The sequence below is a fragment of the Cotesia glomerata genome, linkage group LG10, assembly GCF_020080835.1.
Source record: "Cotesia glomerata isolate CgM1 linkage group LG10, MPM_Cglom_v2.3, whole genome shotgun sequence".
Classification (NCBI taxonomy): Eukaryota; Metazoa; Arthropoda; class Insecta; order Hymenoptera; family Braconidae; genus Cotesia; species Cotesia glomerata.
Genome location: NC_058167.1, coordinates 10479022 through 10493307, shown reverse-complemented (window position 1 = coordinate 10493307; position 14286 = coordinate 10479022). Strand labels below are relative to the sequence as shown.

The 14286-nt window shown below is 31.9% G+C and overlaps 1 protein-coding gene across 5 annotated transcripts; it reads left to right on the top strand.

The window, feature by feature from the left end:
• Nucleotides 1-2881: 2881 nt before the first annotated feature.
• LOC123272973 (probable histone-lysine N-methyltransferase CG1716) lies at nucleotides 2882-13312 on the top strand. Of its 5 annotated transcripts, none has more exons than XM_044740021.1 (6): nucleotides 2882-3198; nucleotides 3349-3393; nucleotides 3461-3528; nucleotides 3623-8447; nucleotides 9371-9703; nucleotides 12680-13312. In XM_044740021.1, exons 4-6 carry the CDS (start codon nucleotides 3651-3653, stop codon nucleotides 12833-12835), a joined length of 5286 nt encoding a protein of 1761 aa, XP_044595956.1. In that variant the 5' UTR covers nucleotides 2882-3198; nucleotides 3349-3393; nucleotides 3461-3528; nucleotides 3623-3650; the 3' UTR covers nucleotides 12836-13312. The 5 variants fall into 5 exon arrangements, with proteins under 5 accessions (XP_044595956.1, XP_044595959.1, XP_044595958.1 ...); XM_044740024.1 differs by having other exon boundaries at nucleotides 3588-8447; XM_044740023.1 differs by lacking the exon at nucleotides 3349-3393.
• The last annotated feature ends 974 nt before the right edge of the window (nucleotides 13313-14286 follow it).

Sequence of the window (14286 nt, the reverse complement as noted above, 5' to 3'; positions counted from 1 at the left end):
CCCTCATTCTTCCCCCTCTATTAATATCATGGGGAATTCTCAAGCATGCGCAACGTGAACCAGGTATCTGGGACGAGAGAGAAAATAGTATATGTCGGCACCTTAATAGTGGGACATTCCTTCCCATTTAAACTGTCCATATAGAAGTATTACATATATGCAAAACAGGCACCAGTTAACGCGACGGAGACAACCTGAAGAAAAAGTATCTCCCACCCGTGTTATGTTATGTTATAATCTGATCCGATGTTTAGTAAGTTTTTACTGCCGTAGATGTCTCAATATTATAGGGACCGAGCCCTAACTGTAGAGGCAGCACATCTGTCGGAAGTGGCGCACTCTGGTGTTAAATTTACACAAAAAACGGGCAAAAATATTGCAATTGTTAATGAAATAATAATGAAAAATAGGAAAAAATAATTAATTACAGTTTTTAACGGGTAACAACCGATCGTATTCAAAGCAGAAATGATTGAAATTGTGAAAAAACTTTTGAACCTAGATATTTATGGAATCTAGTTGAAGAAAAACATTTAAATACCTCAGAAAACATGAGCGCTAGGTTATGTCCCACTCCAGTTGCACTTCTATCGAGGTTATTTGTCTACCATTTTTCGACCGCGAACCACAGCCAGTCAGAGAAAAACATCAAAATTTCAGTGGTTAATTTATTTTACACTTTCAGTCCAGTGTAATTATATACTTTAAAGTATAACTAAATTATATTGATAAAAATACTGCCAAAAATCTATCCATTTATTAAGATAAAAATTAATAAAAAGTGAAACTCATGTTAAAATTCAAAACTTTTGCCCGTAATTTGTACATTTAAGTCACCAGTTGGCGTGACAGTCTAGAGGCTCGGTCCCTATAGTTAAATTCGGCTCAGATCGGCGGGCTCTTTAAAATTCGCTAAAGAATACGAAAGTATTCCTGTTACGGACTTTCGTGAATAATAATCAATATTATTATTAATTTATACTAGTTAGGATGAGGATTTGGCATTCGGTATTATGAATGATGAGATTTTATATGCAAGTTATATGGGATATATTGTAAGATGTTTCATATACAGGAGTTACTTGCTTACTGCTATATCTTAATTTTCCTAAGTTTTGTATCGAGTTAATAACTTATTTTAGAGGGGAGATTTTAGCTTTAGGGTTGGATTTATTATAAGAATGATTTCTAATTGGTCGATTTCTTCAAGAGTGCACAGTAAAAAAATTTTTGTAAAATTTAACATAAAATTTTGTGTAGATGTTTTTTTTTACATAAAATTTATGTTAATTCTAGACAAACGGTTTGTATTGATCAATCCATCCATTTTTTAACACACTCAAGTGTTAATTCAAAGTAAAACTACACTTTTTTAATGTTACTGGCCAACCAACACAAAATTTATGTTAAAGAATTCTTCATATATAGTCACGTATGCCACACAAGATAGACATGTAAATGTGATAGCCTCAACGTCATTTTAATTTGGTGGATTTTGATTTGTGTCATTACGTAAAATACTTAAATGCAGCTAATAAATATACAATTGTAGTGTATAGCAATTAAAAACTAAGTAAATAAAGGGTAATTTATATTAAAACATCCGATAACAGAATTGTAACCTTAAAATTCATTACAAGGTTAATGTCCTTTCTAGTGTGAATCTAGAAGACAGAATAAATTTTAAATTATGAGGAAATAAATAAAATAAGAAAAATTATAAATTTAATGATTATGAATCTAGCAGACATGTTGATTTTTTTTGACAAATTATTTACAAGTTAAAAAATACTTAAAAAAAATTACACGAATAATTCTTCAAATTTTCTACAAGTGAAATTTTTTTTTTTTAATTTTTTTGTAATAATTTTTTCATTAAAAAAAATTGTAAAAATTTTCAGATGTCGGCTAACTTAATTTTCATTTATTTTTTTGAATTAGACAAAAAAATAAATAATTGAAATTAATAAATTATTAGAAAATAAACTTACAGTTTTTTTAATTTTCTACATGTGCATTTTTCCTTTAATTTATTATTTTCAATTGTTAATGTATTTTTTTTAATCACAAAATATATATATATTTAAGTTATTAGTAAAACTCACATATTTGACAGCTGATCTGAGTAACACAAAGAAAAAGTTACAATCAACACTTTATTTGTGTTATGGATAACATTTAAGTGTGTAGAAATCCGAGAATCAGCCAATGAAAGTTTTAACATATTTTTGTGTTACTTTTAACACAGAATTATGTTGATTTCATCAATACAAACAGTATGTGTAGAATTAACATAAATTTTGTGTAAAAAAATCATCTACACAAAATTTTATGTTAAATTTTACGAAAATTTTTTTACTGTGTGGGACTCAAAAGTAAAAGTGACGTCTTCGCTTAATTTTCTCTCGGAAAAGTGAAACTAACCATGTGTTTAACACATGGCGTCGTAGTCATTGCCTGGTTAGAATAAAAGCCATAAAAAAGGGAATATTTAGTTTAGCCTAGGATAATAAAGTCCTTTATTGAAAGTCGTAAATTGTAGTATTTTGCTAGAGTCTCTAAGAAACAAAGATGTATTTGTTATTTAAGATTTTAGTTTCTCCTTTTTATAGTTTTTCTCGAGATATTATATTTTATTTTCCTCTCGAGTGACCATTCTATATTTAAGTATTCCATATGTTTTATTTTCTTTGTTACGATGTTCTTAATATTATTCTTATTATTTTTCTACAAATAATTATTCTTATAATTATATTATTAATCAATTATTTGTCTGATTTGAATTTAAATAAACCGCTAATTTATATCCTATGTAGATGGCGGCATGTGCTGCTACATCACACCCGGTAAGTAAAACGAGTGTGTATTTATGCCCATCTTCACGTTGTTGCAGACTCGATGCTCAACTATCTCAGCATCTGTCTTGATCTTGACGGTGGTCTTTAGACATTTCATCTCTGTTGCTTTTATAATTTTACACATATACAAAATCAGTTAAATAATTACACTAAAAAATAATAACTAAACAAGTCTCTAAATAACAAAATAATTAAATAAAAAAAAAAAATAGGAGTTAAAAAATAATTAAGTTTGGTTACTAAGTTTGTTACAAGAGTTCCCTGAAATATATCAACATTATCGATGTGATTTTTAACATTTTCACCACCCCAGTAAATATATCCCGCATTAATCACCAAGGTACAACGCTTTTATTTATCTAAATTCAATCTATATATATTTTAATGTCAAAAAACTTTTCTACCGTGACCGAGTTATCATAATGACCATTTAATTTAAAAATAATAATTCCACCAGTAATATATTTACAAAAAAAAAATAAATTAATAGCCAGCGCTGATGGAACAAATCGAGTTAAATTTATTAAAATCAAACGTAAGTTTAAATATTTAAAATTATTAAAATTTTTATTTTAAGTTATTTAGTTATCGTCTGTGCTCAGGTCTCGGGTTGTCGTGGAAACTCGTGAGGCATTAACAGCCATGGGAATCTCGTCAGAATAATTCCAAGGTAAGAACGTAATTAATATTACTTAACACTTAATTAAAAATAAATTTTTCGACTGACAGATCGATTGTTTCATCAACCCGGTGGTAAATTTCAGGTAATTAGTCTGCGGATAGAATAAAAAAATGGCTAGGCGTAAAAAAAGTGATACCGGAGCTGTCCAAAAGCCCGTTAATCCAGTAGCTGTCAGAAAATCAACCCGTCAGAGCGCCAGAAGATTGTCAGTGGATGACAAAAAAGTTAATGGAGACACTAGTTATCAAACAACACCAGTCCAAGAAGACCAGCAGGTAAATCCGGTTAATAGTGACGAAAGTGCTGCTACGGTTCCAATAAAAGTTAAGAAAAAACGCGGAAGGAAACCTCTTAATCGTAATAAAATAAATGTTGATGATAGTGCTAAAGTTATTGTTAATAAAATCGAGGACGTCACTGTGGAGCTTGACGGCAGCAGCTCTGAGAATATTAAAGCAGATGATGATGACAACGTTGCAATAATAGTTACCGAGGAGTTTTCGAGTCTTAATACCGAGGAAGACTCCAGGCAGATGGTGTGGGAAGACGGGGAAGTTATTGAAGAGACTATTATCTGCGGAAGCATGGACGTAGATAATGGTCAGCTTGAGGAGGAGGGCTGTCTCGACACCACTGTTGTCCTTGAGCAAGTTTTGCTGGTTAATGAGCCTAATTATGAGGGTAAAGAAGTCGTTGAGTTTACTGTTATTCAAAATGAAGACGGGACTGAGTCGATGGTTATGACTTCTGAGGAAGGTTTTAAAGCTAGTGAGTATGATAGTAGTGTAAGTTGTTTAAATACTGACCAGGTTTCACCTAAAGAAAATCAGAATCAAGATCAGGATCAAAATTACGAGCCAGAAGACGAGGAAGCTTCTAAAGAAGTTATTTTTGTCAGAGAGGAGGTTGAGGAGGTTACTATTGAGGATGGTGAAACTTTAATTAAAGCTGAAGATGAATTATCAAGTGAAGTAATTGTTACTGAAGATAAAGCGGTGAGTAATGTCATAAATGACAGTGACACTAAGTTAAGTGATAAGTTGGATATTGTCGAGGTTAAAGCAACTGTTGTTGATAATCTTCAGGTTAATTTAAATAAAGTAGATAATTTTGAAAAATGTAAAGTTATTGACGCTGTTATTGCTGATTCGTCGCTAGTGTCGTGCCCTAGCTCGCCAATTGTTGAAAATGGAACCTCAGATTCTTCTAATTCAAACATTGTTCCGGTTAAACGTAAGCGAGGAAGACCTCGAAAGGAGCCTTCGATTTCTCCGAGCGAGTTGGAGAAAAATTTAGCTACTATTTCGATAAATGAAGTACCTAAAGAAAGTGATATGGTTGATGGAACGTCCTTGGGTGTAAGTAATTCTAACAATGATTCTCTTGTTATTAACAAGCCGTCTGAAGAACTTTTTGAACAGCTCGCTAATGTTAGCAATCAAGAGAGTGTAAAAAATGATAAACTTGAAGAAAAATTGAGTGTTTTTAAAGAAGACATGGATTCTACGGAAAGAGCGTTGGATCGCACACCAACTCCTACTGACGGGTTCAAGCCGAGCAAGACTATCAACAGATCTCAGAGTGTTGAAGAACTTTCCCGAGAAAGTGGGCTGGATGTTAAAACAGACTCTGATGATATTAAATTGTCCAGCAGTAGCGACAACAGCAATGACACAGTGTCGTTAAATGGGGTCAAGTTGCCTGAGTTTGGTGATAAATCATCAGGAATCGCTGAAGGCGACAAGAAGATCGGGTTCCGTAGCAGGAGTGGCAGCACCGACACCACTGGCTCCGAAAGTGGCTCCAATAGCTCAAATGTACGTCGTAGCAGCAGAATTCGTTCTCAAGGCTTGATGAAACCGCGATCTAGAGGCCGTGGGTTGGTAACTAAGCCCATTGCGGATTTTCTAAAGCTCCCGTTGGAGCGAGACAAGCTCCAGCCGGTTAACACACCCGTCCAAGCGCTGAGAGACACTCCAGACAGTCAGTCTGAGACCCAGTCGGACAAAGAAAATAGTATTAAAACTCCTCTTTCGGAGTTTAATGCCTCAGTCAGCTCCAGTTTGATCACTGGATATGATTCAGACTCGACAAAGCCTGTAAAAGTTAAATCACGCTGGAGAAGGTCCAGCGAGCTTGAGATGCATGCGGGATCTCGATTGTCTTTCGGTGGCCTTACTGCTGGTCCAACTACCAGCGATATATCTAATTCTTTGCCTGCGATATCGGAAGCCGTTCCGACAATTCCTCTTTTTTCGTCAAAAGACAGCGAGGTTAAAGATTTAAATGGTTCGGGGAATCCCTCGCCTGTTCCCGCGATAGTTCCGCAAGTTCCAGAGGAAAAGGACAAAGAGATAGAAGATAGGTTGAGTCAGTTTGAATATTTGAAGGAAAATTTGTACCTTACTGAAAGATATACCAATAAGGAAACTAAAAGGATGGTTTGTGATTGTTTTTTAACTGAAGAGGAGATTGAAAGAGGCGAGCTTGGTTGCGGTGAAGACTGTCTTAATAGACTGCTGATGATCGAGTGTGGCTCGAGGTGTGTTGTCAGCGATCGGTGTACCAATAGGAGGTTCCAAAGCTGCTCTTATGCTAAGTGCGAGGTTTTTAGGACTGACAAAAAGGGTCTGGGCTTACGCGCGACTGCGGATTTAGACGCTGGGGAGTTTATTATGGAGTATGTTGGCGAAGTTGTTGACCCTAAAGACTTCAGAAAGCGTGCTAAGGAATATTCCAAGGACAAGAATAAACATTACTATTTTATGTCGCTTAAATCTGACCAGATAATTGACGCAACAATGAAGGGTAATATCTCACGATTTATTAATCACAGTTGCGACCCGAATGCTGAGACTCAAAAGTGGACTGTTAATGGGGAGTTAAGGATTGGTTTCTTTAATCGGCGCTTTATTGCCGCTGGCGAGGAGATTACTTTTGATTATCATTTCCAGAGGTATGGTAAGGAGGCCCAGAAGTGTTTTTGTGAGGCGTCAAACTGCCGCGGGTGGATCGGCGAGACTCCGGAGGAAGAACAGGAGAAGACTGAGAAGAAAGAGACCCGAGAGCGGGAACGAGAGAAGGATGTTAAGAAAAAGAGGGAGGTTAAGAAGGTTTATGTTGAGGATGAAGATCTGGATGAGGAGATTGATAAGCTTTGTATAGGCGGGTTGAAGAATCGCGCTCATACTTTGACTCTAAGTCGGCTGATGGTTCGTAGTAGGGAAATTGAGCACCGGACTAGGTTGTTGAAGCTCATTCAGAGTGGCGAGCAACCTTGCAGAAGGTTGTTCTTGGATTATCATGGGCTTAGGCTGATGTGGAGTTATATGATGGACGTTGCTAGTTTGGAGACAGAAGAAGCGATGTTGTTTAGACTTGAGCTGCTCAAGACTCTCAGTACACTGCCAATTCCTAATAAAACTATGCTGATGGACAGTAAGGTTTATAGTGTTGTTCAAAAGTGGTCCGATCAACAGTATTTGTCCCCGAAGTCTGAATCTCCCAAAGATGAAGCTGATAAATTGAAGGGTGAAGAAATTGAAGGTAACTGTGATAATGATGACAAGTCTGGTGAATCAGCCGGGTTGAGTAAGAAAGATAAGAATGATAAAGATGAACCTGGGAGTGGAGATGTTAGCCCAACTGGAATAACTGGAGTAACTGGAGCAGCTGGACCGGATCATGCTAAAATTATTCAAGAGCTGGCGAATAATTTATTGAACGACTGGCTGAGTCTTAAAGAAGTGTTCCGGATACCAAAGAAAGAAAGGATTGAGCAGATGAAGGAGCATGAAAGAGAAGCTGATAGTGGGTACAGAGAAGATCTCAAGAAGGAGGCTAAAGAATCTTCTTCTACTTCGTCGTCGGCTTATGATAGGCGCAGGTCTGATAAGTACGACCGGAGACGAGGGAGAGACAGTCCTGAGCCGGATAATCATCGTAAGGACAACAAACGAACAAATGATTCTATGTCGAGGTTGTCTAAACTTGAACGGAGACAGCTTTTTGCGCTGAAGGTCGCTAAAGAGGAGGAAGAACGGTTGAGGAGACAGCAACAAGAGATGTGGCAAGAACACGAGTCCAGGTGTCATGGATTGGGCATGGATCCACATACTACTGCTGCTGTTGATCCTCAAACGGGGTATCCGTTGTTTTTTAACCCGGCTTTGGGACAGTGGCAGTCTTATCCTCTGCAAGAGCCTCAGCATCCGGATATGTTCATGAATAACAGGGTGATGCCGGTTCCCAATCAGAATTCCCATCCGATGCCCAGTGAAATTCCTCCGGGGATGCCGCCGTATGGAATGACTCAGCCTCCGGTGCCGTACAATGTTGGGCCGATGGTTGGAGTTCATCCTCCTCAACCTTTCGCGGTAGACGGACATATGATGCCGGGTAATTTGATGCCCATTCATAATGGGTCTACTCCGCCGTTGCCCATTCCGCAGGCTCACTGTCCGGTTTTTATGGAGAAACCCGTGGAACAGTTCACTCCGACTCCTATGGAAGCTGTTGAAGATACTCCTGAACCTCCGGTTCAACAGACTGTTGAGCTACCGCCTATTGATCTGCCGCCCAAGTGGAAGTGTGCGAAAGACGCTAGGGGTAGGTGTTACTTTTATCATGTTAAAGAACGGATTTCTCAGTGGTTGCCACCACCTCCGGTTCATATTGGGGGTCAGCAGGATACTAGTTCTAGCTCGGAATCTAGTGAAGAGTCGAGTTCGTCCGAGGAGGAGGTTGATGAGCTTGAGGATGATGATGATCATGATGATACTGAAATGCTCAGGGGGGTTTTGGAGCAGATTAAGATTCCGACGAAGCAGAATCCTCGGGGGAGTGCTGGGGTTCCGTCGGAACCTAAGAAACGAAGAGATGGGCTTGTTCAAGAAAGGATTATAAGTGTAAGTATTTTTTTTTTTTTTTTTTGTAATTGTTTAAATGCGAGTTTTCTTTTTTTTTTTTTTTTAACTTAAAAATTAACTTGTTTTAATTTTTTTTAATTAAAAAATTAATTTATTCAAATTTTTTTTATCAAAAAATTAGAAAATTAATTTATTTTAATAAAAAAATTGAAAAATTAATTTATTTTAATTTTTTTTTTTAATTAGAAAATTAAATTGTTTTAGTTTTTTTATTAAAAAAAATTAACTTATTTTAATTTTTTTTAAATAAAAAATTAATTTTTGTTTTTATTAAAAAACTAATTTATTTTAATTTTTTTTTGCTATAAATATGATTATGATTATTAAATTTTCAATTTGAAAGTAAAAAAAAATAGATAGTTTTATTTTTTATTAAAAATTTTTTTAGACATTAATTTTAGAGTAAGATAAAAAACCCAGTTATTGACACTGGCCTAGTTGTTTGACATTTGCAATTTTATTCTAATTAAAATAATAAAATGTTCATAAAAAATCAATTTTCTTAAAATTTATAATTAAAAAATTATATTTATTAATTTATTAGAGTTGATTTGTTTTTTTTTTTTTAATTAAAATAAAATTGCAAATGTCAATAACTAGGCCCAGTGTCAATAACTAGGTCTTTTACCTTATCTATTTTTTTTTTTCTTGAAGAGTATGAAAAACTTTAATTTAAAAAAAAAATTTTAAACTTTTTTAAAAAATAGATAATTTTTATTTTTTCATATTCTGCATCAAAAATCAAAAAATTCATTAATTAGTAAATTTTTCGAATTTTCACAATTGAACTTAATTTTATAAATTCTAAAAAAATTTGAGATCTAAAAAATTATTTTTTTTTTTATGTTTATATGTTTAATAAATTAAAATTTTATTGTAATACTTAACTTTTTTATTAACAGCCTCGTCGAGAAGAAAAAGTCGATCACAGAAAATACAAGGAAATCAAAGAAAAGCAACGAAGGCATAAAGAGCGAGCCAAGTTGAAAGAACAAATGGAGAAATTAAAGAAACATCGACGTGCTAATAAAGCAAAATACCATGCAAGACACACGGCAATAAAGTTGCAAGCGATTGCCGAGTCGAACGAACTCACTACCGAGCGAAAAATAAAGGATACATTCAGGATAAACATGGCGAACGTAATCGTCAGATTCTTGAATCCTTATCGTCAGCATGACTGCAAGCAGGGACGAATTACCAACACAGAAGATTTTAAATATTTAGCGAGAAAGGTGAGCTATTTTTTATCAGCTAAAACATTTTAAGCTGGTCTTTTATTGCACGCCTCATGAATTTTTAAAAAAAAAAAAAAAAAAAAAACAGTATTTTAAAAAAAATTCTATCCTTTAAAGTTCTAGAAAATTATAAATGCAATTTTTTTAAAAATAATTTTCTAGAACTAGTTTATTTTTCAAGAAAATTAAATATCTAATTTCAGTGTCAAAATTATATATTACTAAAATTTAGAGAAATTTGATAATAGCACGCTTCACAAGCGAAGCGTTGAGGTAGTGCTTTACTCTTGACATTTAAAAAAAAGCAGTTCTCTCGAAACTAAAATTGATTTTTTTTTTTATTTATATTGCACTTACAGATTAATCTGAGTGTCCTAATATCAAGTCAAATAATTTGTCAGGCACATAAAATATATTTCAATAACAATTATTTTGTTTAACATAGTAAATAATAACATTAAAAATAATCTTTTCTGGACGTCCATGTGTCTGTATTTATGGATTGGTGCATGTGGCAGGAAAATTCGTCGAAAAATGATCGTATCGGAATAATTTTTTTTTTATTATCTAAAGTAACACCCGACGGACTTTCTCAATTAATATGAGCGTTTAATTTACTGTCGTTAAATTATTATTTATAAAAAAACTAATATACGACTGTGTATTTTTTTTGTATACAGGTGATTCTCTGTAAGGACGTCTTGAATCTGCACAAAATTGTCCGACCAAATTATTTTTGATTTTATTAGAAAAAAAATTAACAAGGGCTAGAAAACTATCAGCTTAATCATAATAAATAAACAGCCGATTTAATTTTTGCTTTTTCAATATTTGTGTATCTTGTGCCATATAACATGACAGGGGACTGACTGTTTGCCAGGGGACTGTTTTTAGTAGATTTCATAGAAATCTAACTATTGCATTGGTCCTCATGACGGAACTTTTGAAAAATTTTGCTATATTTCGACTCAGCTCGTCAAGCGGATTCAGAAAATGCATATGGTTCAAAAGTTTATATATATATAGCTATATATATATATATATATATATATATATATAAGGTATATATATATATATATATATATATGCTGCTGCTTGCTATATATACACGATATATATACAGCAGTATATACTGATATATATATATATATATATATGTTATATATATATATATATATATATATATACTATATATATATATATATGCCATATGCATATATATATATATGACTGCTACGATATATATATAGCTATATATATATATATATATAGCTATATATATATATATATATATTGTCGATATATATATATATATATATATATATATATATATACACGATATAATCGGCATTGGCTCTTCTCTAACTCTCGTAATTCTATACGGATCTCAATAAAACGTAACATACTTATTCTTATGACGATTTCCGAGGTTAAGTTCTAAGATGAGCCAAATCTGTCGATTAGTTTAGAAATGAGAGCAATTCAAAAATTTTCAAAAATCGCAAAAAATTTTCACTTTGACCTTATTTCCGTGCAATAACAATGGAACACGACATCCTATCGGATTTCTGTGAATTGCATTTGAAAGCTTATTTAATAAGCTTCAATTTGTGTACTTATTTATTTCTCCGAATTAAATAGTTTAGGAATAATAGCAATTCAAAAATTTTCAAAAATCGCAAAAATTTTTACTTTTACCGTATTTTCGTGTAATTACAATTGAACGCGATATCAAAATTCTATAAGTGGTATCTGAAAGCTTATTAAATAAGCTTTAATTTGTGTACCTCATTATCAGTTTAGACCAAAAATCACCTACTTTCTCAGACAGATTTAATGAAATTTTACTTTTGTATTCGTTTTGACGTCATTGTTGTTTAATCAAACAGAAATTTATTTTTTTTTTTTTTCGTATGCATCCCTAGTAGTATTTTTATTATTTATCATGAAATCTACTTCCATTTCGGATGCCGAATGGCCTTTTTTTATTAAATTGAGAAAAATCAAGCAAACTATTTCAATGCATTCAACTTTTCAAGTTCTCAATGAATGTTTACATTAATTAGAATAATATTAAGACTTATGGATCCAATTTTATAAATAAATTATAAATAAAAATAGTTGCCAGGGGACTGAGTTTTAAAGTGGCCCAGACACATATTTCCAGCACAAACGGTGCTTTGACACTAAATAAAATGGCGATAAAGCGCTAAAAGCCCTATGATTATTAACTTAAGGCTAGTTAGATCCTTATAAACTTTACAAAAGGTAAAATAACACGGTGGATTTTTTTTTTTGGCTTTGAACTTCTGGCAGGGGACTGTTCTTAAAATGCCTGGGACAAACTTTGGTTTAATGAATTTAATGAAACAAATTAATTTTCGGTACTTTTTATTGAAGAAGATTGTTAGTTAACTAATTAAGTTTATAAACATTATGGACCAAATTATATATTATGGACGAATAACTTAAAATTTAATCTTAAAGTTTTAATTTTGGAAATGGGACAGCCCAGGGGACTGTTATTTCGGTGGTTTACGAATTTATAGCAAAAAAAACAAAATTTATTTTATTTTAGTTTTCAATGCTCCAAATAGAAATGTTTTTTTATTTTCGTAATAAATTTTTTTTAGTAACAAAATAACAATTTTTCTAATAAAAAAATGCCTGGGACAACAAAAAACATCCTTACAGAGAATCACCCATATCTATCTATACATTTTATTATAGTATTTTTTTTCCTCACCTTAGAATTATGACGCGACTAAACCATAGCAGAGTTTTCTATTTTTTATTATTTTGCTTTTTACATTTAATTTTAATCAATTTTATTGTGAAAAATGAGATTATGAGGCGTGCACTTTTGGATTTTCCAAACTTTTTTATTTTATTTTATACATTAAATTATATTGTATTACATTGTATGACTAGACGAAAGCGATTTAAAATAATGGATTCTAATTTATTTTTCAGCTTACACACTTTGTACTAGCAAAAGAACTGAAGCACTGTAAAAGCGTCGACGAATTGCAGTGCAACGAAAATGTTAAACATAAAGCTAAGGATTTTGTACGTAAATACATGGGTAAATTTGGACCTATATATCAGAGATCATCCGATGAAGATTAAATATTAAATTTATTATTAATTATTATATAAATATAAATAACTATTTTATTTTTTCAAATCGAGATCATCTCACGCTCGTAAATATCCTTTAGAAAAAATAAAATAGTTTATCGTAATTATTTAAATGTAGATATATTTACTATTTAATTAGTGATAAATGAAATTAATTATGTAAGGTAGATACAATTTTTATTGAAGTGATGATGCATGGTATATATATACATTTGTGTGTATATATACATATAAAAACAAATTACTTATTCATTACTTTAAATAGTTATTTATAAGTCGATTTTTTATCAGTCCTTGTACAGTGTCGTGTAGTCCTGGATATTTTTATTTTATCTTTTGTTAAATAGTTTGTGGTTTCGCTAACTAATATGGTTTCGTTATTTCAAATGTTCACGCAGATATTTTATTCTAAGCGGTATTTATATAATTCGAGTGAATGGTCTATTGTTTAAGTAACAAATAAGATTTAAAAAAAAAAAATAAAAAAAGAAACGAAACAAATAGACAAAATTTTAACTCCTGTTAATAAAAATTATTCTAAGATGAGCAATATATTGTGCTATTTGAAACATTGTAAATACAGTCTAATATAGCCAAATTTACACAACAATTTCTTAGATATTTTCTTATTTTATCCGTCCTTTGATATTTAATCGTAGCAATTTTTTTTTTGTCAAAAGAAAAATAGGAAGAAATCAAATTTAGAGCTTCATGTCATCTGCAAAAAGAAAAAAATATAAATTAAATTTATTATTATAATTATTCATTATTAAGTTTATTTCAAAAAATTATCATTTCTTCTTTGACTTAAAAAACTATGTTATCGATATTATTAAGAGAATTAACAAAATTTTGTGGCCAGTGCATTTATATGATAAAAAAGGTTCTTATGGTTAAATTTGGTAGCGTTGGAAGAGTCTTGACCTGAAGTTGTGCCTTTTCAAGGTTTCATATCATTCTCATCAATAATCAATTTATAATGATAAGTATTGAGGCTGCATTCGAAAATTCTCTATCTCTAAATACATAATTAAGAAATGACCTTGTATCTCATGAACTATTGACATTTTTAGAGATATAAGCTCATCCCGATGTTACACTCATCAAGACCTTTCATTTGAGTACCCACATCAATTTTTTATATATTTATATATGTATATATATATATATATATATATATATATATATAGTAGCAGCATATATATATATATATATATATATATATATATATATATATATATATATATATATATATATATATGTATATATATATGTATATATGAAAAATATATCAAAAGTGCATGTGGGTACTCAAATGAAAGCTCTTGATGAGTGTAACATCGGGATGAGCTTATATCTTAAAAAATGTCAATAATTAAGAAATGACTTGGTATTTTGTAAACTATTGACATTTTTAAAGATATAAGCTCATCTCGACA

Coding starts and splice junctions, on each gene's coding strand:
- LOC123272973 (XM_044740023.1), top strand. CDS start 3,651: ATGGCTAGGCGTAAAAAAAGTGATACCGGAGCTGTCCAAAAGCCCGTT. Junction 8,448..9,370: donor TTCAAGAAAGGATTATAAGT/GTAAGTATTTTT, acceptor TTTTATTAACAG/CCTCGTCGAGAAGAAAAAGT. Junction 9,704..12,679: donor TTAAATATTTAGCGAGAAAG/GTGAGCTATTTT, acceptor TTTATTTTTCAG/CTTACACACTTTGTACTAGC.